Below are 25,466 nucleotides of genomic sequence, written 5' to 3'. Positions count from 1 at the left end.
AGGTCAAACATTTCTATCATGGAAGTTGTTACAAGCGGAACTGTGTAACCCCAAAATTCATATGTTGAAGTCCTAACCTCCAGTACCACAGAATGTGGCTGTGTTGGAAGACAGGGCCTTTAAAGGGATAGTTAAAGTAAAATGAGGTGATGTGGGTGACGGGTACTAATTCAGTATGACTGGTGTCCTTATAAGAAGAGGAGATTATGACACACGCACACAGGGGAAAGAGCACGTGAAGACACAGGAAGAAGACTGCCATCTGTTAGCCAAAGACAACGACCCTCAGAAGAAACCAACCCTGCCAATACGCTGATCTCAGACTTCTAGCTTCCAGAACTGTGGGAAAATAAATTTCTATTGTTTAAGGCACCCAGCCTGTGTGGTACGTTGTTATGGAAGCCCTAGCAAACTAATAACTAGAAGTCTTTATAGTTTCATGAAAGGAATAAAGAGAATTCGCCCAAAAATTTTTAATCATCCTTTCACAGTAAATATATTTAACTCATCTATAAACTATTCGGTATTTGGTATAAGTTATTCATTTAAAAAAAAAACTTTCTGTTAAGAAAAGATGTTCATTGGAGATAAATTAGAAAATATACATAAGCAAAATGAAGAAAATAAAAATCATTCATCCTTTATCAACCAATATTATGATTTATCACCAGTGATTTATCCTTGCAGATATATATAGTAATGGTTCAAAATATTCTGATGGAGCATGGACTTTTCCCACAGGACTTTGGTCAAGTTTGGGCAAGCTGGAACCTTCATGAGCTTCCATTTTCTCATCTATAAAACGGGGATAATAAGAACTACCTTCCTGGGTTTTTGTCAGTTGTACAATATATAATAAAGTACAGTATATAAGCACTTAACAAAGTGCCTGGCACATAGTAAACAAACAATAAATGGTCTGTATATTTTATATATATATTTGTATATTTTTATATTTGTATATTTTATATATTTTATTTGTATATTTTATATAGCTTGTATTTTACTATAACAAGTCATTCTGCACATGCTATTTTTACAGTCTGCTTTTTTTTTCATGCTTGGTATAGTTTCATTACTAGCTGTTTATGAAGTTCTGTTTCTGGGTATTTAAGCACCCCACATATAAGAATATTGTTTTCGGGCTTCCCTGGTGGCGCAGTGGTTGCGAGTCCGCCTGCCGATGCAGGGGACATGGGTTCGTGCCCCGGTCCGGGAAGATCCCACATGCCACGGAGCGGCTGGGCCCGTGAGCCATGGCCGCTGGGCCTGCGCGTCCGGAGCCTGTGCTCCGCAACGGGAGAGGCCACAGCAGTGAGAGGCCCACGTACCGCAAAAAAAAAAAAAGAATATTGTTTTCTGGTTTCATGGTGTTTTCATTTGAATACCTTTCTTCGGGCCTCTTGGTGTAGAATTTCATGCCGCTTTAAGACTCTTGGTCTTTTAGCAGCCTCCTTGCGTTTAGGAAGACTTCCAAAAGCACAGTTGGGGATTGAGAACTCGTTCAAGTTTGAGACGGTGCCAGTGGCAAAGAGAAAACAGAACTGTTCCTGCTGACTCTGCACTGCAGCTGCCAGATGCCTTGGTTAGCTTGCAGAAAGGGAAACAAAATGGAATGGCGAAACGAAATGCTTTGGAGACGACGTGGTGGTGGCAGAACAGGGGTTTCCTCCGCTGGTGCTCTTAGCAGTGGTTCTAAGGGTCAGGATGCCCCAGGCCCACATGTCTTGAGTCAGAGCCAGGCCACCCCATGATGCAGTCAGCCTATAGCCTACAGGAGGGGACTCCAGCCGGACTGCCAAGGGTACCGGAAGTCACCGCCTCAGTGCCCCTGTACCACCACTACCCCCAAAAGCGACCTCCTCCACCTGAAGCTTTGCTCACTGAGGTTCTTAAAGTGCAAAAACTCAGGACGGTATTTAAACCCAAAGTTCTTAGAATGAATGAGTTTCAAGCCCCTTCCTAAAGCAGGGGAAAGGTAAACAGCTTGAGAGAATACACAGCATGTGTGGGTAAGAAAGATATCAATTCCAAAGCGGAGGCTGGAGGCTGAAGTTAAGTCCTGTTTATCTCCAACTGTGCAAGGGTCATCGGAAGCCGTGCAGGGGGATGGGACGGCGCCATAGGTACTCAAGGTCTCTTACAAATACTCTACAGCTATCACGAAGAAAACACTCCATCCTAACCTGGCATCAGGATATTTCCTAAGGACACGCAGTCCAAGCCTGCTTCCATATAGAAAAGAACTGCTTTTATCCATAAAGTGGCACTTTATGGAAGAGCCTTGGGCTCTACGGAAAACAGGGAGGGAGGGCGGTGAGCTCCCACCTGTTAGCAGCAGTTCTTTCTTCCAGTAGTTCCATTATCACCTCAGGTCAACTCAACAAATATTTGCCAGGCGTCCAGCGTGAGCAGGACATTGCATTAAGGCGGATGTACCGAATGAAGGCTGCTCCAGGGAGCTGGAGCTTGTTCGTGCAGCAGCTTTGGCGCTGGAGGCTGTGAGGAACCCACCCCGCTGTACTCCAAGGTCAGCTGCTGGGCTCCCTGCACTGGAACGGAAGGGTCACTATAATACCACCCACTGGGGCTTTCCTGACCACCAGCTTTTCTAAAGACAAAGTGAGAATCTCTCTAATCAAGAAAAACAATTTAACACGGATCTTGGAATCACCCTGAGAAACACATGTGACTGTTGATTTCATAAGAGAGCGATTTTGTGGAAGTCCATATTCAGGACTGTGTGTCAATGGCAATACATTGCTGCAGCTGGATATGTATATTTTAATCTTTTTTTCTGCTGGTTTTTCTACCAGAGTTTGGAAGCACAGAAGGTCACCAACATAAACTTTATGCTATAAAGATGCCTCAGCAGAACCCCTAAAATGACACAATTCCCAATTACAGCTAAGCAATTCCACCCATTTTGGGGGGATGCCTGAAGACACGGGGTCTTCATTTCTTCATGTGAAAAATGAGCACTGTGCTGGCCAATGCCTCCCAGGCCTACAGTCACCTTCCAAAGGAAACCGCCACTTGGAGCCCTGTGGAGGCAAACTGCTCCAGGCCAGCAGTCCCAGCTCTGGCTGCACAGTAGAATCACTGGAGAGCTTTTAAAACATGCCACTATCCAGGCTCACCCCACAGATTCTAATTTCAGGGTTCCGATTAATCCTGGATGGGGTCTAATTTCTAAGTCATCACAGAAGATTCTGTTTTGCAGCCTGGGTTGAGAACCACTGCTTCAGACCATTCCATAAGCTGGAGAGATCAAGCACGACTCCACCCCCCCTCCCCCATATGCAATTAATTAATGGGACCAATGTCGAACTCTTAACCCAAGGACAGCCAAGACCTAAGTTGGCCTGGGTCCTCTGAGGTGGTCTGTGTTGGGATCTCCAAGGCAATCCCCATATTCAGAGATTTGCTACAGGGACTCATCACATAGTTGGACTCATGGTTAAGATTTATTACAGTGATGGAGTAAGGATACACAGCCAGATCCTAATGGAAAAAGACAGGCAGAATCTAGAGAAATCCATGCACAGGCTTCCTATGCTCTCTTTCTATGAAGGGACACACTTGAACACATTACTTTCTCCAGCAATGAAGAAATGTAGTAATATGTGTGCAATGTTTCTTCCAGGAAAGCCCAGTAGAGACAGAGCATTCAACATGTTTACTGGGGACTGGTCACATCTGCACTCTCTGCCTAGCATGCATCAAAATTCCAGACTCCCAGAAGGAAAGCAGGTGCTCAGCATAAATATCCTCGTTTGCACACAGTCTAGGCACAGAGAACCACCCTTCTCAGTTTTGAGAACGGCAGAAACACCCACATACCAGCCAAAGGCCAATCTTGCAAGCAGGCCTTTCCAAAGAGAGCAGCCTCAGGCCTGCTGTGTTAACTCTTTTCTGCACACGGCCCAAAACAAAGATACTGTTTATCAGTTAGATGGGTAAATTCTGTCTCAGGAATTTGCCTTGGGAAATAAGAACAGCCTCAGGAAGCTGTTTTGAGAGGAGAAGTGACCACACACAAAGAGAAGCAAAGATAAGAACGTGACCGAGTCACACGATGGCGAGGCTCCAGTGAAGGGCACAAGCTCCAGTGCTGAGGATTCAGCAAGGCAGCTCAGCTAGCAGATCTCTGTCGGCTCTTCTGCCTCCCAAATCCTGTTGTTCTTCTTTCCCTGAAACCTGCCACCCCAGCCGTTCCTGGGTTTCCATGAATATCTGTGGAGCCACTTTAGAAGTCTGTCCTCCCTACATGTAGCTTATCCTCGCTCCAAACCTCCATCGCTCAGCGAGTACGTCTTAATATCTTTTAACTAAAAGAGCTCACAAGCTCGCTCATCACACGATCCTGACCCAGGACCCTCAGAGGTAGGCAGAGAAAGAGCAACCAACCACAACCTCAAAAAAAGGAAAAAAGGCGTGTGAGTCGTCAGCCAGACTAGGCTTCACAAAGCCACAGTTATTCTTAGCCACACACTGCCCTCCACATCAAGTGGACTTTTGGCTGAATTGGGTGATACCTCTGCAGAAATGATTACAAAGTTTCAGTGATGGAGACCATGAAGATGTGGTCTTTGTGGTCCCGGAATACAAAACAACTAATGGAGAATTGTGGAAAAGTTCCCAGCTCTATGAAACTCATCCAGTTATAACTTGGTCTCACTCATTTAATGTTTAGCTGGACGTATCTATGGACTTCAAAATCATTTTAAACGGTGAAATAACCACATAAATATTCCGTTCAGATGCTGTGAAATTCAAACTTTTAGGCTGAAGGATTAAGACCCTCCTCTATCAAAAGAGCACGAGTTTATTCCTCTCCATTCTACAACCCATCTTTCCAGTGCTAACACTATCACCATTACATGTTCTTCCTATCACAATGGTTGTTGATTCAAATAAATCAGCGAATGTTAGAACTGGAAGAGACATTACCAATCACCTGAAAATCAAGCCTCTGGTTTCAGAGATGAGAAGCTATAGGCCCAGCAAGATTTATAGGCTTATCCAAGGTCTCACAGCTGGCTTGAACCAGAGCAGAACTAGAACTCTTAAACTCCTGACTCCCAGGCTAATTTATTGCCACTCTGGGCTCTTCGTGTTGGTCTTCTCCTGTGCGAGAGAATTCAGGCTCCAAAACTGTGGATAACTTCTGACTATTTTTGCAGCTGCTATCTTTCCAAAGTCTATTATCATTCCCAGAAAATATTAACATTCACAAGGCTGTGGATTTGTGATTGTGCAATAAGTAAATAATACATCGTTCTCAAATGTGCTAATCTTTGCAAACCAAGATCACGTGTTTGTAAATACCAGGAAGCTACACTCAAAATATGTACTTCTGAGTTTCTAAGAACAAGTCAGCACGATGTGCTTTTTGCTACAGTTACACTTAAAAGAGAATTTAACCTTCACTCACTCATTTACTTTTAAAACTACGTCACATGACAGTATTCAATTCAAAAAAGGTAAATGTTACCTGTATAACAACTTTACTCAGACATTAGGCATCAGTTAATCTATCAGTGATCAATGAAAAATAACTTAGTTAACCATTATTAGAATCCCAGCTGTTCCAGGATTGGGGGTGGTGAAGGGAGACAAAGCAATACAAAGTAAGATACTCTCAGAGCATTTAATGTGCAGAAGACAAAATGCAGAGATATTAAAAATGTGCAGAAAAATATTAAAAACAATAAGCACTAGATCATACAGTATATCTTACAATAATACCCCAAGAACTCAAGGACAAGAGAATAGCAGAGACAGGATGGGTCCAATTAATAGTTTTCTGACTGGGCATTTGTGATTGGACGTGGTTAAAATAGAGCATTTTTGCTCCGAGGCAGAGTAGAAAAGCAGGACAACTTTGATGTCAATCTGATTTTTATTTCTAATTTTTTCATCCACATAATGAGTATTTATTGAGCACATTTTTATGTGCCTAACACTTTGCTGGCCATTGCAAAGGATCCAACTATGGGAGCATTGCTTAAATTCTCAAGGCCTCAGATTCCTTACCACTGAAATATGAAAAGTGTATCAGATAATATTAGGTCCCTTCTAGTTCTTACTTTCTATGAGTCTAACATCTCCAAGATAAAGAAGGAATTCCTGATAAGCTCTTATAATATTAGGTCCCTTCCAGTTCTTACTTTCTATGAGTCTAACCTCTCCAAGATGAAGAAGGAATTCCTGATAAGCTCTTACAATCTGTTTAAAACAACAAAATTTGTGTGCGTGGAAACAGGCATACACAATACCTGATTTTCAGGGGTTCTAAAGTTTTTTGTCCTCCTAACACACAGGAGATTTATAACACATTTCTTTCAGTGGCTCAGTCAGTACACTTGGAGAACATGCCCCATAGAGGGGAGAATCAAAATGGCAGTGGAAAACTAAATAGGTTTGAAAAGTTCTCCCAGGTGATCCAGACATGAGCCCCTCTTCTCAGAGGGGCTCTGCCACCTCTTTGCTCAAGTAAGAATCATTGGATTAAATGTTCAAATGAATGGAATAGTTCTGATGAAATGTGCTGAAATGGTAAAGAATAAAAACTTTCTTCTTTCATTCAAGATAAATTCAAATACCTACTGTGTTCCAGTCATTGTGCTAGGTATTACAAATTAAAAATAAAGAAGCAAACCAGAGGCCCAGCCCTTCAGGGACTTAAAGCATGGTAGCCTAGGTCAATTACAGGACACTACAGGCTACAAATATCAGAAAACCTGACAGGCTTAAACACTAAGGACTGTGATTGGATGATGTAGCTGGAATCCTAAAAGCAGGGCAGGCATCACAGTTGGCTTCATCTAGTGATTCCAATTAGTTGGTTTCAAGGAACCTTGGCTTCAAGTCCCAGCTCCTCACTTACTAGCAACACGACTCCCGTGAGTTGTTCAGTTTCTCTAAATCTCAAGTTCAACATCTGTAGAACAGGAATAATAATTGTTCCTGCCTCAAAGCGTTGTTATGAGGATTAAATGGGACAATGGTAATGAAGCACTTAGCCTGATGCCTAGAAAAAAGCAAAGGCTCAAAACAGTTATTATCATTATCATCATAATTAAAGTGGCTATGTGCAAAAGTGAGACTTAAAAAAAAAAATACAGAATTTTACACCCCACAGCTAAGCTTGTGAAAAAAGACAAAAGGTTGGTTGAAAAGTGATTTGGGGGCTTCCCTGGTGACGCAGTGGATGAGAGTCCGCCTGCCGATGCAGGGGAAGCGGGTTCGTGCCCGGGTCCGGGAAGATCCCACATGCCGCAGAGCGGCTGGGCCCGTGAGCCATGGCCGCTGAGCCTGCGCGTCCAGAGCCTGTGCTCCGCAACGGGAAAGGCCACAACAGTGAGAGGCCCGCGTACAAAAAAAAAAAAAAAGTGATTTGGGAAGGATAATTTGCAGAATGTAGCAGAAGCCCTTTCGGAGAAAGGAAGATAAAAGGGTGGTAACTAGAGGGAGATCTCAGGATGGAGACAGAACTCGTTATTTTGGAAGTAAAGAAACCTGGGTATTTTTATAGTCTGCGAGGTGGGATCTAGTAGAGGTGAAGAAGCTGAAAATACTAGAGAAAAAGAGAATATTGCAAATTGCAGAGGAGATGGACACCAAACACAGGTGTAGGGATTTGCCTTGAGCAGGCGATATGATGACAATTTTTTAATTATTCCATTTTATTAAACGCTTACTATGCCAGGCACCAGCCTAAGTACTACGCATGTTATCTTATGTTAGCCTCACAACAACGTTAAGAAGTACATACTTTTTATCTCCATTGAGCACCTCTGTTCAAATCTAAAACTGAGGTTTGGAAATTGTTAAATAACACCTAGGACTTCCCTGGTGGCGCAGTGGTTGAGAGTCTGCCTGCCGATGCAGGGGATGCAGGTTCCTGCCCCAGTCCGGGAAGCTCCTACATGCCGTGGAGCGGCTGGGCCTGTGAGCCATGGCCGTTGAGCCTGCGCGTCCGGAGCCTGTGCTCCGCAGCAGGAGAGGCCACAACAGTGAGAGGCCCGCGTACAGCAAAAAAAAAAAAAAATAATGAACAAATTTTTAAAAATTAAAAAAAAATAACACCTAGTAAAAATGGAACACAGATATGAACTTGACTTTCACACCAAAACCTGTGTCTTGATACCTAAGTTAAATTGAGGTAACAAAATGAGAAGAGGTGCATATATTACATATACTAAAACATCTGTAGCTTGGGGATAGCAATTAGTGGGAGTCTGTACTGGATAGAATCCGTATTCTCCAGGAAGTATACAAAATTAACTACTGAGATAGAGGAGTTCAGACAATGTCTAGAAGTCACAAAAGAAGGAAAAGAATTACTGGGGAGAGGCAATAGTCACATAAGAATTTTCCAGAATCAATGAAAGACTTAAATGTTCAGATTTAAGAATCACAATGAATACTAAGCTAAACAAGTAAAAATTAAGCCACACTTAGATTCACCCGGGTAAGACTGCAGAACACCATTGAAAATAAGAAAATTTTAGTATTCAGAACAAAAAAAACCAGATTACCTACAAAGTAACAATTAGACTAAAGCAGACTTCTCAACAGGAAAAAACAAAGACCACAAAATAATAGAAAGTGCTGAGGAAAAATATCTGCTAATATCATTCAAGAGGAGAGATAAAGTTTGAGCATGTATGTTTTCAAACAGTCCCTGAAAGAACTACTAAAGAACGTACTTTAGAAAGAGGAAATTTAACAGAAAAGGAATGAGTGGAGAGCAAAAACCAGTATGGATCAAAGAACTTGGTAAATATTGATACTTTGGTAAATATTCATTCACTATTTGAAATAACAACAATAATAATGACTACTGAAGAGAGGAATTTAAATGAAGTAAAACTAAGATACTTAAAAAATAGAAGAAGGGGAAGGTGATTTAAATTAAAGAATTCTAAAGTCATTATTTTGTTCAGAAATAGTGTAGACATATCCATTTTTGACTTTTTAGAGTATGTTTCTTTTTGTAACAGTAACCGTTATCAAATTACAATCTCTACTTTTTTTTTTTTTTTTTTTGCAGTACACGGGCCTCTCACTGTTGTGGCCTCTCCCGTTGCGGAGCACAGGCTCCGGACGCGCAGGCTCAGCGGCCATGGCTCACGGGCCCAGCCGCTCCACGGCATGTGGGATCTTCCCGGACCGGGGCACGAACCCGTGTCCCCTGCATCGGCAGGCGGACTCTCAACCACTGCGCCACCAGGGAAGCCCACAATCTCTACTTTTGAAGGCAAAGAACTTCAAAATCATGGTTTTAGAGTGAACATAGGAATGGGTGTGACTAACTGTAGGTGTAATTAATTTCTATAGAGAAAAGGATCTAAAGGAAATAGGTAGGACAAAATGTTAGTATTTGTTAGTATCTATTATTTTCTGTATTTTTGAAATATTTTGCAATTAATGTTTTTTTAAAAAAAGAAGAAGCTTCTGGTGCTTTTAACTGACAGGTTTTGCTTGACCACATATCAAGCCACAATCGCTGAACCTTCACTAAACGAAGAAGAAGCTGAACCAGCGAAGCTCATATTTGTCTAGCTAGGGCCTCACCACCTGCAGAAGCAGAAGTACATGATATGTTCCTTTCTGTTTCTGTAAGCAATGTGTCCCTGTGAGGCATCTGGACTTTGAGCACGTGAGTCAGGCTCATAGTTACAGCCTGTCTCACCAGGTCACAGTGACCTTTGTGATTATCACTTAGATGCTTCTGGAAGGATAATCTTAGTAGTCTTTCAAAGTCCTTTCCAAGTCTCTGTCAGTCTATGTTTATCATTTTCATGGTCTAATTGGGCAGTTTTCATAAACTGATACAAAGTGTCTTCTGCATGAGCACAGTCAAGCTTTACAGCTGTTGTAAAGAGAGTATCACTCTAACTCTGCCTGGCTAGAGTTGCTTGGTTGGTTTGTTTTAATGGGATATGAGTCCTTTAATAGCAGTCTAATCCCTTCAATTTACAAAATGTGAGGGCTAGAGAAATCAGTCTTCTTGCCCAATATCTTACAACTAATAAATGAGAAAGCTGAAACTCAAATTTTGGACCCATCACTATCATCATTCTCTAAGATAATGCCTACATTCCTAAGCTGTTACAGGAAGAAGTATGTTATCTGTGAAGATCCTGAAAGTATCGATCACAAAGACATCATGATTTATAGCCACCTGATTTAACCCCAGTGGAACAGCAAAGTGCAGTGCCTCTGGCATTCGAGGCCACACCCCCGGGCTATTCATGTCTAGCCTGTGCCTATCCAATGCAGCCAGGCTCCTGGGATCTTCAGAGGTAAGTCCTCCTGCATGACCCCAAGTTGTGAATCCAAGTTGTGAAGAGTTTGAGGAAGACACATTTGCTGACAACACAACCTTAACAACAGCCATCATGTTGCTAACATGGTTAGACACACCTCACTGGAATGATCAAAACTGTCCAGGTCACCTGCTGTTGGGTTAAAGAACCACTACCCTGGAGAGGACTCTGAGAAGTCACAAAGGACACCGAGATCTAACCACAGCACTTTTCAAACTTTCACGTGCACATGAATCATGCAGGTATCTTATGAAAATACAGATTCTGATTGAGTGGGCTGGGGTAGGACCTGATATTCTACATTTCTAGCAGACTTCCAGGTGGTACCCATACTGCTGGTCCCACGGGTACCCTTCAAGAAGCCAGGCTTTTCCCCGTGCACAAAATTCTCACAGGGTCTGTGATGAGACTGTGCTTCTCTAAGGCAGGACTTTGGCGGCCAGGGAGGGTTGGAAACAGGTGGACTGTGTGAGCAGTATGCACAGAACTAGTCACGTGCCGCCAGAGTTACGGGGGTGAACACATGACCGTGAATGATTAATGAACCTGAAGGAGAAGGCTTCTGGGAGAGAAAGGTTTCTGGGAGAGAAAGGTTTCTGAAGGCTTCTGGGAGAGAAAGGTTTCCTTTTCTTGAGAGAGGTTTTGAAAGTGGCTCTTGATGGTTCATTCACCTTCCAGCCAAGATGGAGTAGCCAGCACCAGTACCCTCCTGCCGGAAACTACTAAAACACAGGGTAAAAATATATAAAACAATGATTTTCAGACATTGGACACCAGGTTGTGCAGGACAGTAATCCCTGGGAAAGGGGAAAAACTGAAAAAAATAAAACAGAGTGTCAGTGACCTGCGCAACAACTTCAAGCAACCTAATTTTATGTTATTGGATTAACTGGGGTGGAGTGGTGATAGAAGAAAATATTGGAATAGATAACGGTTGAAATTTTTCCAAATTTGATTTAAAAAAACAGAAACTCAAGATTTAAGAATCTCAATGAGCCCCAAGCACAAGATAAAAGAAGAAAAGAAAGGAAAGAAAGAAAGGGAGAAAGACCAGATCGTCATAGTAAAGATAATTTGTCAGTGGTGGAAATCTGTACAATATTTTCCCTTAAAAAGAAGTCTGTATGTTAACCAGTTTTGAAGAATCTGTTTTAAATGAATTGCTGTCCTCCTTTATGTCAGTACTGCAATGATGATAGTTTGATTTCTGTTTCTGCAGAACTCAAAACTAGCTTGGATATGTGAACAGATCTCATTGTTCTGCTAATGTATTATGCATCTTGGTCACATGTTCAGGCCAGACCAGGCTCAAAAGGCAGCCACAAATTCTGTGTCCATGAAATTATCTGTTTCACCACAGCTACGAATCCTATACTCCTTCCATGTGTGTACTTAGGGGCTCGATTTCCATCCCATTCTTCATTTAGATATACTGAAGGCCGACATGGTCTATACGACCTCCTGCAAACTATTGTGAGTGAAAATATGATGATGATTTTTTCTTACTTAATTGTTCCAAGTTTCACATACCCTTCATGTCTGCCACGTCCTCTCAAGCACCGCTTGCTCCCCCCTCACAGTTTCACAATACACACCACTTACTGTCCAAGAGCACAAGGAGTGTCCAAGAATCCATTGATGAAAGAGGGAGAGAGGGAACTGGACGCTGTCATCAGCCGCCTAGCACCACTGTCACTCTTGGCCCTGCTCTAGCTAATGATTGCTTGTCCCTGCTCTGGGTTACAGTTCCAAGGTTTCAGCTCTTCCACCCTTTGATGCTTAGCCACTTTTTCTGCAAAGGCTTGAAATCATGCCAGAGTGAATGTGTCATCTAGGAGGGGTTCCTGCCTTCAATACACTCTGCCCTGAAACCAGCCTTTACCCAAAATCCTTAGACCCCTGCACTGAGTCTTGAATCCCTTGTTCTCCTGGTAAGGTCTGCTTTAGGGTCCATGCTGTCCTTCCCCGTCAGCAGACTCCAGTTCAGCCTAAAGGTTTCTCTAATCTACCTTTAGCAGGTCCAGGGCATTCCCATTTCTTCCTCATAGGAAGGCCTGATCTCTTTATGTAATTGGTCTCCCCTTCTCCGGAACTCTGCCTACCAAGCGAAGGGCTTGGATAAGGGCTTGTATCATCAGATACAAAACGTTCTGTCCCCTTTCTCAGGATATCAGCTTATTCGAGTCTCATCTTTGATAACTAAGAGAAGGCTACTCATCCTTCTCTTAAGGAGGACTTCATGCATAAAAGTGAAACAAATGTCAATGCTTAGGTGATTTTTTTTATCTCTTTCTATAAATACGGAAATTGCTCACACGATATTTTAGAATTCTGCTTCAGCCCCTCACCCCATTATTCAGAATCTCCACCATACTAAGAAAGCAGAAAGAATTCCAAAGGACATATATCTATAGGTGGAAAAGAATCGCACTGCTTTTGTTTGCTTATTTTAATACCAATGATCATTTTTAGACATCAAGACCTTCTAACAGATTCTAATTCCAAGGAATCCCAAGCTCCCTATAAGTCCTCCCGGCTCCTATCTTGCCTATCTTAACATAAATGAGTCCTTTCCTACCGACTTGGGTGCACAAGAATTTCCTGTCCTCCCTGCTCCCAGGCCAGGGCCTCTCTACCAGGGAGTTGTCTCCACTTGTGCCACAAAGGGTAAGCTCAGATGCTTATAGTTTGGAACTCTTCCCTTGCCCTTCCTGGGTGTGATTGAGGAACAAAAACTAGGAAGGAGACATCCCAGAGAGTGGATGTTTCTCACTTAGATCTAAAAAATCTCTATCCCAATAAACAAGCCCTTCACAAACGACCAATCAGAAAAACTGTTAGTACCTCTAGCATCTAGCCATTGCCTAGGACGTAGTAGGCACCTGTTCAATACTGAATAAATAAATGAACAAATCTGTGCCTTTTCATGTGTCTCTGACTGCAGCAAATATCATGAATTTCAATCACTTAATATATTATACTTCTATATTCGCACTTTAACAGGAACCTCCCAAAATCTTAAGGCAAAAGAAATTATTATTGCTCCAAAGCACCATGGTTACTCTAATAATAGGATTCCAATATTGGCTATTTTTGCTGTCTGAGGATCATTAACACTAGCTTCTACAACAACCAACCCTAAAACTTCATCAAGCCACAGCTGTTTTATTTCTAGTCCACTCACATTCTGATGTTCATTGGGTGGCTCTCCCAGGTGGATTTCTTCTAAGCTTTAACTCAGGGATCCAGGCTCCTTCCATCTGTGGCTCTGCCTCCTAGAAAGGAAAAAGAAGAGTAGAAGATCTAGGAAAAGTGAGTGGCTGTATCACCTCCACTAATATTCTATTGTCCACATGTATTGCTTTTCATGTGTACCTGTAAGATTTTTCTGTCATGTCTGAAAAGTAAAGGCTTTAAGAAAGAAAAAAAAATATTCTATTGTCCAGAACTAGTCTTGTGGTCCCAGCTAGATGCAAGAGCATCTGGTGGGAAATGTGATTTTCTTGTTTGCTCAGGAATTGAATGTATACAGTTTGGTGAACACATTGCACTATCTTTGCCATAGGGGCTAAAGGAGAATTTCATGTTGGGGGGCCAGGACCTCACTAACATTGTAACCTTTACCTTATTTCTCCTATGCCTTTCTCTTCGGTGCAGATTCATCATGCATATCCCCTCAGTCAGTCACTTAGAATATAAAAGCTTTCACCATGATCTGAAAAATTAAACACATTATACAAGTAGGGTTGTTCCATGTAAACAGTTTGGTTTCAAAGTCCATGAGTGTGTTGCTTATGGGACAAAAATTGTCTAGAGAGTCAGCAAATATTTGCTATTGATGGTGAAAGTGACAGCAATGATTTTCTCTGCCTGATCTCTGGCCTTAACCCTTTCCATCTCAAAACTCTCCCTACAAAGTCCTGCAACTCTTCCCAGTTTCACTCTGTTCAGTTCCCAGTTCTCCTGGGGGAAGTAAAGTCATTTCTAAAGCCTCAGGTCAAGCCAAAATGAAGTCTTCTCAAGTCACGATTTTTGGTGCTAATCCTAACCTTCTATAGCTATTCACTGTCTACTGCTATTCATTATATGTACTTCTCTCTGCATCTAGGTAACTTCTTTCTTACCTATCATCCTCTACAGATCTGTGGGCCTAAGTACCACCTCTGTGTGGCACGATCAACAGCATACATTGAAACAAGGGTCCCTTATCACTACATCCTCAATGCTTACTATGGTCTCTTAATCAGCTGTTGTCACTGACCTTCTCACCAGCTTCTGGTGAGGATTCTGTTGACAAATTCTTCTTCTCCACTTCCCAGTTAGCTGTTTGTACCCAGGATCGCCTCACCCTCAAGCCAGTGATCAAAGGGCCTCGGGGAAATCAAAAGGGCTTAGCAGCAGAAGGAGCCCTGATTTCTATCGGCATTGGCTGAGAACCTACTGTTTTCTACACAGTTCTAAGAGCTTTCAATGCATTGTCTCAAGGAATCCTCAGACTGCCTAAAGACTATTATGACTTCCCTTTCACAGGAAGTTCCGTAACTTGCCCAAGGCACACACTAATGGCGGAGCAGCGTCCAGGCATCGTGGACCATGAAGCAGCATCATGGTGTGGATGTGTGTGGAGAGAAACAGGAAGGCGGGGAGGGTATTCCCTCCTCTGTGCTAACGGTGGGACTACATGTGAAGAAAATCTGGGCAGGAGGATGCTAGTGCCCTGCTTCTCCCCCTCCCCCTCCCCCAGCTGCTGCACCCAGAGCCAGGGGCTCCCAGCCGTCCTCCCTCTCTGGCAGGCCCAGCTGCAGTTTCAAATGGCTCATTTTTCAACTCTCAGTACCTAAGTGGGTCAACTCCATGCAAAGGGGAAAAGAGAAGGAAGCTGTGTTTTGGCATTTAACCCCAAAAGCATTCTTCCAGCCAGTTTTTCCATTAATAAAACCGACCCTTTAAACCTCCAGTTTTCTGAAAACTGGTAGTTTTCAGAAAATGGTAGTTTCAGAAAACTACCATTTACACAGTCACGGAAAGACAATCAGGAAGCCTCATACTCTCAGCACGCCGCCTCTGACTGCTTGATAAGGAACCTCAGAAGACAAACTGCAGATGGGTTCACTGAACTCTTTCCTCGGAAACACAGAGCACCTCGTTCCTGTCACGTTCCTGGTGACAAGGAGGAACCACAGCTCTCCTCACACGGAGCAGCCAGGACGGAAGCTGAGCAGAGGCTTCATCTGCCCCGAGAACCCACGCTGTCACCCTTCATGCTCCTGGCCGTGCTGGCTCAGCTGCTGAACCGCGTGTACACTGTTGCCACCTCCCGGGGCTCTTTTCCCCTCCCCACTCCCAGCCGGATCACTTTTCTCTTGTGCACGTTTAAAAAGCACAGTCAGGTGAACAGAAACACAGCAGCTTCTGAGAACAAAGTCAGACTAGAACAGTCTATGTTCCAAACTGAACTTTCTGATCTTTCTGTCTTACTTGCTGTTCAGAAAGGAACTTGCAAACGCCTTCCCTGTCCGGTTTTGCTTTGCAAAGGGAGCCAACAAAGTTCATTGAAAGCTCCCCACCTTCCCAGGGTCTCAGGCACAGAGGGACGTTGCCAAAATAGGTGTGAGCTCCCTTTTCCTTAAAGAGGTGACTCTTAGAGAAGGTCAGTTAACCACCTTCCTATCGCAACGAAATGACTTAGTTTCAAATTCTTACAAAAATCACATCAGAATCATGGACTCTCGGAGTCTTTTTTGGATGCTTTGGCCACAAGTTTGCTGGCATTTAAAAAAAATCAACAAATCTTTTCTGACGAAAAACAATTCTTTTCATCCCTCTATTTGAGAATTTATTTCAATTTTTCCTAACAGTCCCAGTGGAGTTTTTTTTTTTAACTTTTTATCTTCTATTGGAGTATATCCGATTAACAATGTTGTGATAGTTTCAGGTGCACAGCAAAGTGACTCAGCCATGCATATCCATGTATCCATTCTCCCCCAGACTCCCCTCCCATCCAGGCTGCCACATCACATTGAGCAGAGTTCCTTGTGCTGTACAGTAGGTCCTTGTTGGTTATCCTTTTTAAATATAGCAATTGAAACCAGTGGAGTTTCAATTTGAGAATGAGCAACAATATTTAGGATGAAACTTCTTGTCCACTCTTGCTGGGCAGGTGCTCCCACAGGGGGTCAGGGAACTGGCAGATCCCCTGCGCTTCTTGGCATCTGCCTTCTGACAGTCACTGCAGGACAGGGGCAACCAGTGCTTGGGTGGGGTGACAGGAGCCCTACCTCACCCACCTCCACATCTACTCCCATCATGATGGAGACGCACTGAGATGAGAAGGGAATCATCTAATGCAGGAGGGAATCCATACAACCACATAGTTTATCTTCGTTTTCAGTGTTCAAAATCTCATACCACACCACACCACACACACACACACACACACACGGCCACCCCATGTGTGCCAAACCCACTGAGCTGCGGCTTAGGTTCCACAATTTAAGTAGCAGATGTCATGTACTACCTTACTTCGTGGTTTATCACGTGTTGCACAGTTGCAGCTGCTCTGAGCCGACAGGACGTCATGAGCTGCTGTGGCACGTGGGTGGGGTGCAGTGAGGGGATGCCCCTCCTCCTTACTACTACGTTATTGAGGACACCTTTTAATGCTATTAGTACAACAGTTTTTACTGACCAGGAGACCAGGTTGCTGAGTATCTAAGGATCACTGTCTGCATCTCCCTGAGAGGACCCTGTCAGAAAAAAAAAAAAAGACAAGAACGGGATCGCATATCAATATCAGGTTTTTGGTTCAGAGGCTACTGTTGCGTAGAAGCCCTATTATGTGTAAGGATTCCCACTTCTAGACTCTTTTTGAGCTGTCATTTGATCTTCATCTAGACCGTGATTCTAAGCCGGCACTAGTCTTCATCACGCTCCCCTGGAGTTACTCACTTGCATTCTAGAACGGGGCCGCGGCTCGCCTGTTTCGTATCTGCAGCACCTTGCACACGCAGGGCACACCACAGGGCACTGTCACAGGTGTTCTCCGTTCGCCCCACCCTGCTCTGTGCCTGCATCAGGAGGGGTTCCTTGCCTCCAGCTTCTGGATGGATTCCACCCGTGGAGCGCATCGGCAGGAGACTGGACGGAGGGAGGATGCAGCGATAGAGCCCCTTCCGACCAGGCTTCAGTCTGGCAGCAGGTACATCCCTCTGCCGAAGCCACAGTGGCCACGGGCAGCCTTTCCTTTGGCGGCGGCTCTCACTAGCTCTCACTGATGATTACTCCCTGCCTTTGCCCTGCAGGCCCAGGGTAAAGGCTCCCTCTGCTCTCGTCTTAGCCAGCATAGGGGGTCTGGGTGGACCTACCCACACAGTATTTGCCAAATCGGGAGTCACTGCGTTCTCACACGCTAAGTGCATGTGAAGAAATTTCCAGAAGTAGTTCTCAAACAGTACTCCCAAAGTTCACTGGAAACTGGGGCTGGAAGAAGTCCCTGCTCTTAATTCCTTTTTATTTATTTTACATAGTGGACTTCCAGGTATGGTTATAATTGCACCTAACTTTTAAATTTTTTTAAAAAAAATATTGAAAACCACAGATGCATTATGGAATGTAAGTGGTTTGACATCAGAGTCCTCGTCTATCTTGTTCACTGAGAACCCCCAAACTCTGGAGGAGGGTGGACACAGAGTAGGCTTTTGATAAATATCTGTTGAAAAAACATAAATGAACAGTCTGTTAACCCACTGAATCCTCACAACAGCTGTATGTGAAAGATGAGGCAGGTATTTTCTCCCACACTTTCCTAGGAGGAAACTCAGCTTCAGAGACTTGACCAAGGGCAAAGTCGCCTGTGCCCACCATGAGTTTGGTCTCGGTGGTTTATTAAGAATAAATATGCCTGTGCGTGGGGGCTGTAATGTGTCCACACCCTTTCTCCCACCCATGTTAAAAGGTGCCCAGAAATGAACAAACAGCAAAGATGACAGAAAATTCGAGTATTTTGTGCAGTGGAAGATGAACAAATCTAAAGTTAGTAACTTGGTATAAAATAAAAAGTCTTTCATCTGATGTGAGGGCACCCTCATGGTCACCCTCCTCACCCCCTTCACTAGGTCTGGGACACTGGTCCCCTAACTGCAGTGCTGGGACCTCTTTTACCAGATCCTTTTGGTCTGATGGATTTCTTCTTTTCTCCTGTACCCTTTCTTCTACCCTCAGATTCCTAAATATTTAAGATCCAGAATCTACCCTCAGAATGTCCACTCCCTACCTCAGTGAGAACTGCTGAGCCAGTCACCTAAGCCCCTAGACTCTGCAGAGCTTCTGTTTCCTCCAGGGCAACACCCTTCCTTTTCCCATGCTTCCTCTTCCTTAAGCCACAGAGCAGAAGCAAGAGCCCAGGGGTCAGAGCTGAACACAGGAAGTGGAGGGGCACAGGTCTCAGCCTGCAGCGGTAAGAGACCAGGAGTCAGTCCAGGGATGGCAGTCTTGGTGAGCAGACCATCAAGCTATTATTTTAAGACACCCCAGGGCCTGGGCCACCTGCCTCAGGTATAAACCAAAAGATAACTGAGTGGGGGTGGAGAGGTCCCAGCATCCCTGCGTCTATCATCTCCTCCCCCGCTGGGAAGCTCACCAGCTCTCCTTAAGCCCAGGACTCACTTTACTCACTCCTGGAGCAGGTGGAGGCCCACCTGGTGTGTGATTTCAGAGGAATCAGAAAACCCTCTCAGCCAGAAACCCCACCAACTCGAGGTTTCTTTCGGGTTAATCACCTTCCTTTACAAAGTCTATTATTAAAGAGGAGAAAGAAGTGAACAGGCAGCCACATGGTGCTGTACTAAGAAGAGTGCAGACGGAGGTAGGCTTTGAATCTGCTGGAAAATTGGGCCTTTGGGTCCTTGCTCAGGAAGAAGAGGAAAAGAAAGAGTGTCTGTCAAATTAGCAATCACATATGCTGACATTCCACCTAAAACAGTAACAGGAAAACCAAGACAATTCTCGAGCTACTCCACGATTTGAGGCCCTCCCCTGTTCACCCCACAGAGGAAAACAAAACACAGCAGCCTGACTGGGATGACTTATTTCATCATGTTGTTTCCTTCCTAATGACTGGTTGATACCCACCCACCGAACTGGGGCGTGTGGGAGATGGGACAAGAGGTCAGTGTGAATTATGAGTATGAATACGTCTCCCAGTTCATTTGGGACAATAATGACCTCAGATATTCTATGAGAGGGTCCCGGTGTACACCGTATCTGATCAGAATGTGTGTTTTAACTTTTAGCTAAGAAAGCAAGGTCATGATAAATAGCCTTGGGAAGGCGATGTTTTTCTTTCAATCAGGAGAACCAGTTTGCCCTTTACTAGCTGGGTAACTGAGCAACAGTTTTCTCATAAGCAAATGGGGTAATGCTAGTTGACTCACAGGGTGGTGAGGAATAAACCAAGTTAGATAACGCACCTAAGGCTGCTATTAAAATGCCTGGGACGCAGACCTTCAACAAATGGTAGCTTTGAAATGGACGGTAATTAGCAGTTAGGATCCATTACACCTGTAACATGCCTTCACTGACCAAGCTCGCTTTAGTTGTCGCTACAAAAAACTTGCAAAACGCTCCAAGTGTCACATAGCCTAAACAATAAGATGTTTGTTTGCCCAAGTTGTTCTTCAGGAACTTGGAATCAACGGTGTCCAATTTGAGCTCGAGCCAGTTAGGACTGATTAAGACCACCAACCCTCCAACTGGGCATTCACGAGCCTCCGTTCCATGACCTTTTGACATCAGAGGGCCCAAAACTCACCCTCACCACCGTTTTCTGAACATGTAGCCCATGAGAAAAGCCTGTAGCTTAGTTGCACCTGCACAGGACAATGATTACCTCACCTTTTCTTATTTCCAATCACCTTCCCTCACACTCCCCACGCCTCAGCTTTATCCCATGAATATCCCAAGCTCCTCGCCTTCAGGGAGGCCGATTTGAGATTTGTTTTGCCGTTTTCCCACTTGGCTGTCTCATGAATAAACCCTTTCTCTGCTGCAAACCTCAGCATCTCAATGTCTGGCTTGTTGCACATCGGGCAAATGAAACTAGTTTGTTAACAGTTTTATTGTTACTTGGGTGTTCAGAGAGCAACCTGTAGGCATGGGACACAGGCTTTGGGAAAAAGTTCTTCTTGGTGAGTTATATGGATGGATGCAGAAAGCTTAGGTACAGGACTTCCTGGTGGCACAGTGGTTAAGAATCTGCCCGCCAATGCAGGGGACACGGGTTTGAGCCCTGGGCCGGGAAGATCCCACATGCCGCGGAGCAACTAAGCCCGTGTGCCACAACTACTGAGCCTGCGCTCTAGATCCCGTGAGCCACAGCTACTGAGCCCGCGGGCCACAACTACTGAAGCCCATGCACCTAGAGCCCATGCTCCGCAACAAGAGAAGCCACCGCAATGAGAAGCCCATGCACTGCAACAAACAGTAGCCCCCGCTCGTTGCAACTAGAGAAAGCCCACGCCCAGCAACAAAGACCCAGCGCAGCCAAAAATAAACATAAATTAACTTAAAAAAAAGAAAGCTTAGGTACAGGTAAGTCCCTTGCACTGCCAGGAGCGCTGGGAAGAGTGGGAAGAGGACTTCATTAGCACAGGAACATGAGGTTCCAGGTAGCAGAAGGCTCTGGTTCCCAATGGCAAGTAGGGGAATCCATTTGGGTGGAGCCCAGATCCCAATCAGTTCCTTCCTTCCCCACCTACACCCTGCCCCTGGCATTGTCGACACCCACATGAGGGGTACAGAGGCCTCTGGGGACCTCAGGTCAAGGCCAGGTGCACTAAAGGGGAGGAGAAGGACATAGGGAGGGAGTGCCCTGAGGGCTCAGAACAGGGCCTCCAGCTCTCACTCCACCAACCATAGCCCAAAGGACAACGATCCCTGGAGATTCGCTCAGACTTGTCCCCAGCCTGCGTCAGGCACACATCATTCATCTACACGAGCAGGTTAACCGAGTCCAGCCTGCATCTAAGCCTTCAAGAATGCAGGAAAACCTGGTCAGCCTTCCCTCCACTACTTAATCCTCGCCTGGCCCAGGAGCTTACTGATGCAATGCTTCCTTCCTTCCTGTGTCTAGACTTGGGGGACACCAGAGCCTTGGCACAGCAGGGGCCTGAGATGTGGCTGAACCCCTCACCTTGTAGAGGAGGACGCTGGTGTTCTAAGAGTTAGGAGACTTGCCCAGTCACACACCTAAGTGATGGTACAGCCTGGATCGAAGGCGGTATCTCAGTCGCCTCTTAATTATGCTGCATGCAGGTACTTGTCCTGCAGCCCCAGAGAAATGTGATCATTCTCACGGTGTCCTGCAGGGAACACACTTCAAAGTCTGGAGTCAAATCCAGGCTCTAATGGCTGAATGATCTTAGACAAGCCACTGAACCTCACAGAACCTCAGCCTCATCGTCCATAAATTAACATAATAATCTGCACTGGTTTCCTTGAGGATTAAATGAGACAGTATCTAACATAGCGAGTGCGTGCGCTCAACACCAGAGCTACTCAGCGCTGCTTACTACTGTCATTAATTAAGCTGCGATCGGTCACTGAACTTCAGATTCCTGGAGAAAGCTAGAGGGTCAGGAACCTGGGGAAAGAAGACTCTTCTGAGAAGGAGAAAGCAAAGGCCGGTTAGCTTCACGTCTTTGGCAATTCTGAGGCCTGCTAAACTCAAGATCCTACAGGGGAACTGGGTCCAAGGCCAGAGAACAGAGAGCTCAAAACTTTAAGTTTCTCTGGGCTGTTTTATCACGTTCTTTCTCAAGCATTTAACCTTGGAACATAGGGGACTCAGGGTCAGTAGGAAGAGCACTGAAAGTGACAGGCACAGTGCAGCAGAGCTGTCCTTGGGATGGAAGCAGAATCCCTGGGACGGCGGCGTCCTCACTGGGATGACGTATCTAATAATCCTCCTACAATGACTTCAAACTTTAAAAAAAAAAAGAGAGAAACAAGAGGAAGAAAATTAACCCTGAAAATTATTCAATATCAAATTACAGCAACTGATTCTTTGTCAACAGCCATAGAGCTAACAAAACAAAACAAAAGCTGCTGAAACAAGATGGCGTCTGCCCCACTGACGAGTTTTATGCTGGAATTCCAGCTGCTGCCCTATTGACCAAGATACAGTCACACGTTTTTTGAATTATTATTGTCCCAAATTTAACTACCCAAAATGCAAAAATAATCTTTCTTATGGATATTTTTTAAAGGGAGGATTGGAAGGAAAGAAAACTCAAATTTTAAGGACCAAGGCCAACTACTTAAAAATCTGAGTGTTTGTTCTAGAGAAAGATAAACTTGGCTTCACTCTAAAAACTGTGTTTCCCACTTAGAGAAGTTTCTTTAGCGTTTGTTGTAAAGCTGGTTTGGTGGTGCTGAATTCTCTTAGCTTCTGCTTGTCTGAAAAGCTTTTGACTTCTCCATCGAATCTGAGTGAGATCCTTGCTGGGTAGAGTAAACTTGGTTGTAGGTTTTTCTCTTTCATCACTTTAAGTATATCCTGCCACTCCCTTCTGGCCTGCAGAGTTTGTGCTTTGTGATGACCTAGAGGGGTGGGATAGGGAGGATGGGAGGGAGGCTCAAGAGGGAGGGGATGTGAGGACTTGTGTATGCATATGGCTGAATCGCTTTGTTGTGCAACAGAAACTAACAGAGTATTGTGACGCAATTATACTCCAATAAAGATCTATTTAAAAAAAAATAAAAAAAATAAAAATTGTGAATTCAACATTTAGCCCTTTCAATGAGAAAGAAAAGATCAGAAAAGGAAGGGAGCACGTTTGTTCTAATATTTAGCTCTTCTCAAGGTATAGCCCACATGTGGACTCATTAGATGTCAAAAATGAGAAAGCGCTTTGTAGACATGGGCTTAGCAAACCATGTCCTCGGTCCATTCCTGCTCCTAAGGACAAACAGTGTGAGTGCGTGTGCGTTGAGAGAGAAAGAAGCTGAGGACTGCATTCACGGCTCTTCTGATGTCTTCCTTCCCTCTACTGGAGAGAGGCCCGAATATGTGTGTGGTGTGTACATGGTGGGGCTGGAGGTGCGGGTGGGAGCATGGGAAGATGGGGGAAGGGAGAGTGTAAAAGCGGAAAGACTAAAACTTATCTGTCTCAGGCTTGAAGAAAAGCTTCCTTATGACCTACTGCCGGCTTATGATCAGGCCCCAGCATAGGCAGGAGCAGCACACAGGCCAACTCTGACCTCACAAACGGGAACTTCAGTCTAAAAATGCTAATCAAACATTTTCTCTGCAGAATCTGCTGGTAAAGAGTTACCTCCAGCATGGACTCAACTATGAACTCATCTCCCAATGGTCAGGGCCCTCTCACTGAGACTATTTTATGATCTTAGGTTACAAGATAGGCATTGAAGGGGTGATAATTTTGAATTACCAGGGCCCTAGCCTTGATTGGCACCAAATGACCCAGAGAGACTTCCAAGAAATGGAAAAGTGATCTAAACCAGTTAGCCTTAATCTGGGGTCTTCAGATACTCCTTGAAAGTAGTAAAGAAAGTCTGAGAAATTTCTTTAAGACTGTAGTTCAAAAAAAAATGTATCTTTGGATTCCATATATATGTGTTAGCATACAGTATTTGCTTTTCTCTTTCAGACTTACTTTACTCTGTATGACAGACTCTAGGGGCAGGGCAGGAATAAAGACGCAGACATAGAGAATGGACTTGAGGATACGGGGAGGGGGAAGGGGAAGCTGGGACAAAGTGAGAGAGTGGCGTGGACATATATATACTACCAAATGTAAAACCTATAGCTAGTGGGAAGCAGCCGCATAGCACAGGGAGATAAGCTCAGTGCTTTGTGACCACCTAGAGGGGTGGGATAGGGAGGGTGGGAGGGAGACGCAAGAGGGAGGGGATATGGGGATATGTGTATATGTATAGCTGATTCACTCTGTTATACAGCAGGAACTGACACAACATTATAAAGCAATTATACTCCAATAAAGATTAAAAAAAAAAAAAACAGGGGCTTCCCTGGTGGCGCAGTGGTTGAGAGTCCGCCTGCTGATGCAGGGGACACGGGTTCATGCCCCGGTCCAGGAAGATCCCACATGCCGCGGAGCAGCTGGGCCCATGAGCCATGGCCGCTGAGCCTGCGCATCCGGAGCCTGTGCTCCGCAACGGGAGAGGCCACAACAGTGAGAGGCCCGCGTACCGGGAAAACACACACACACACACACACACACACACACACACACACACACAAATAAATTTTGATCAGCCATGCAAAAAAAAAAACAAAAAACGTATCTTTGGGACTTCCCTGGTGGTCCAGCGGTACGACTCCACACTCCCAATGCAGGGGACCCAGGTTCGACCCCTAGTCAAGGATCTAGATCCCGCATGCTGCAACTAAAAGATCCTGCACACCACAACAAAGATCCCGCATGTGGCAACGAAGATCCCTCATGCAGCAACTAAGACCCGGCACAGCCAAATAAATAAATATATATATATTTTTAAAAAACTGTATCTTCCCTTGCCTACTCTAATGATACACTTACTAGACTCCCAAGGTTTTTTTGCTTTTAGCTAAAATTATGTGAATTCATTTCAGTAATAGAGGTACTAACAGTGACTCACCATGTAATCCAATATTTTAAAAATCCAAGCAGAAATTAGAGGGGTTCCTTACATGATAGATTTTTCACTTCACCAAAATATTCAGCGCTTAAAAATTAGCGTTTGTATATGCATTTCACCTTAACCTTTCAATATACATTGAGTCACAGTAAATTTATAATTACAGTTCTACCAAGTCCCTTGGGAACTGTATTTTCAGTTTAGTTCTGACACAAATATTTTAACTGACAGCTGTTCTGGGTGACTGGCTAGCATCCTTTCTGAATGTTGAGAATTTTAATGAGGATAAAATCTAAATCTGAAACTATCCCATCTCTGCACAAGTAAATGGACATCCTCTTCCTTCTCCTCCATTTTTACAGTGATTTTAAAAAAGTTTTTACATACAAAAATCTGTGCATAATTAATGTGTACCATTTGCGTTTAGAGATAAGCATAGTGACTTTAAACAGTGATAACATGTTGACG

General features: G+C 44.2%; 1 protein-coding gene across 1 annotated transcript in view; it reads right to left on the bottom strand.

Moving 5' to 3' along the window:
- SELENOP (selenoprotein P) overlaps positions 1–13,615 on the bottom strand; it is a 40,264-nt gene extending 26,649 nt beyond the window's left edge. Inside the window, 1 exon segment of the mRNA XM_082836091.1 lies at positions 13,525–13,615. Within this exon segment, the coding sequence (XP_082692217.1) occupies positions 13,525–13,538 (14 nt within the window). The 5' untranslated portion in view covers positions 13,539–13,615.
- Between the last annotated feature and the right edge of the window lie 11,851 nt (positions 13,616–25,466).

Source organism: Leucopleurus acutus (assembly GCF_964270905.1).
Source record: "Leucopleurus acutus genome assembly, chromosome: 3".
NCBI lineage: Eukaryota > Metazoa > Chordata > Mammalia > Artiodactyla > Delphinidae > Leucopleurus > Leucopleurus acutus.
Note: the sequence above shows the minus strand (reverse complement) of the source record. Positions and strands in the feature narration are given on the sequence as shown.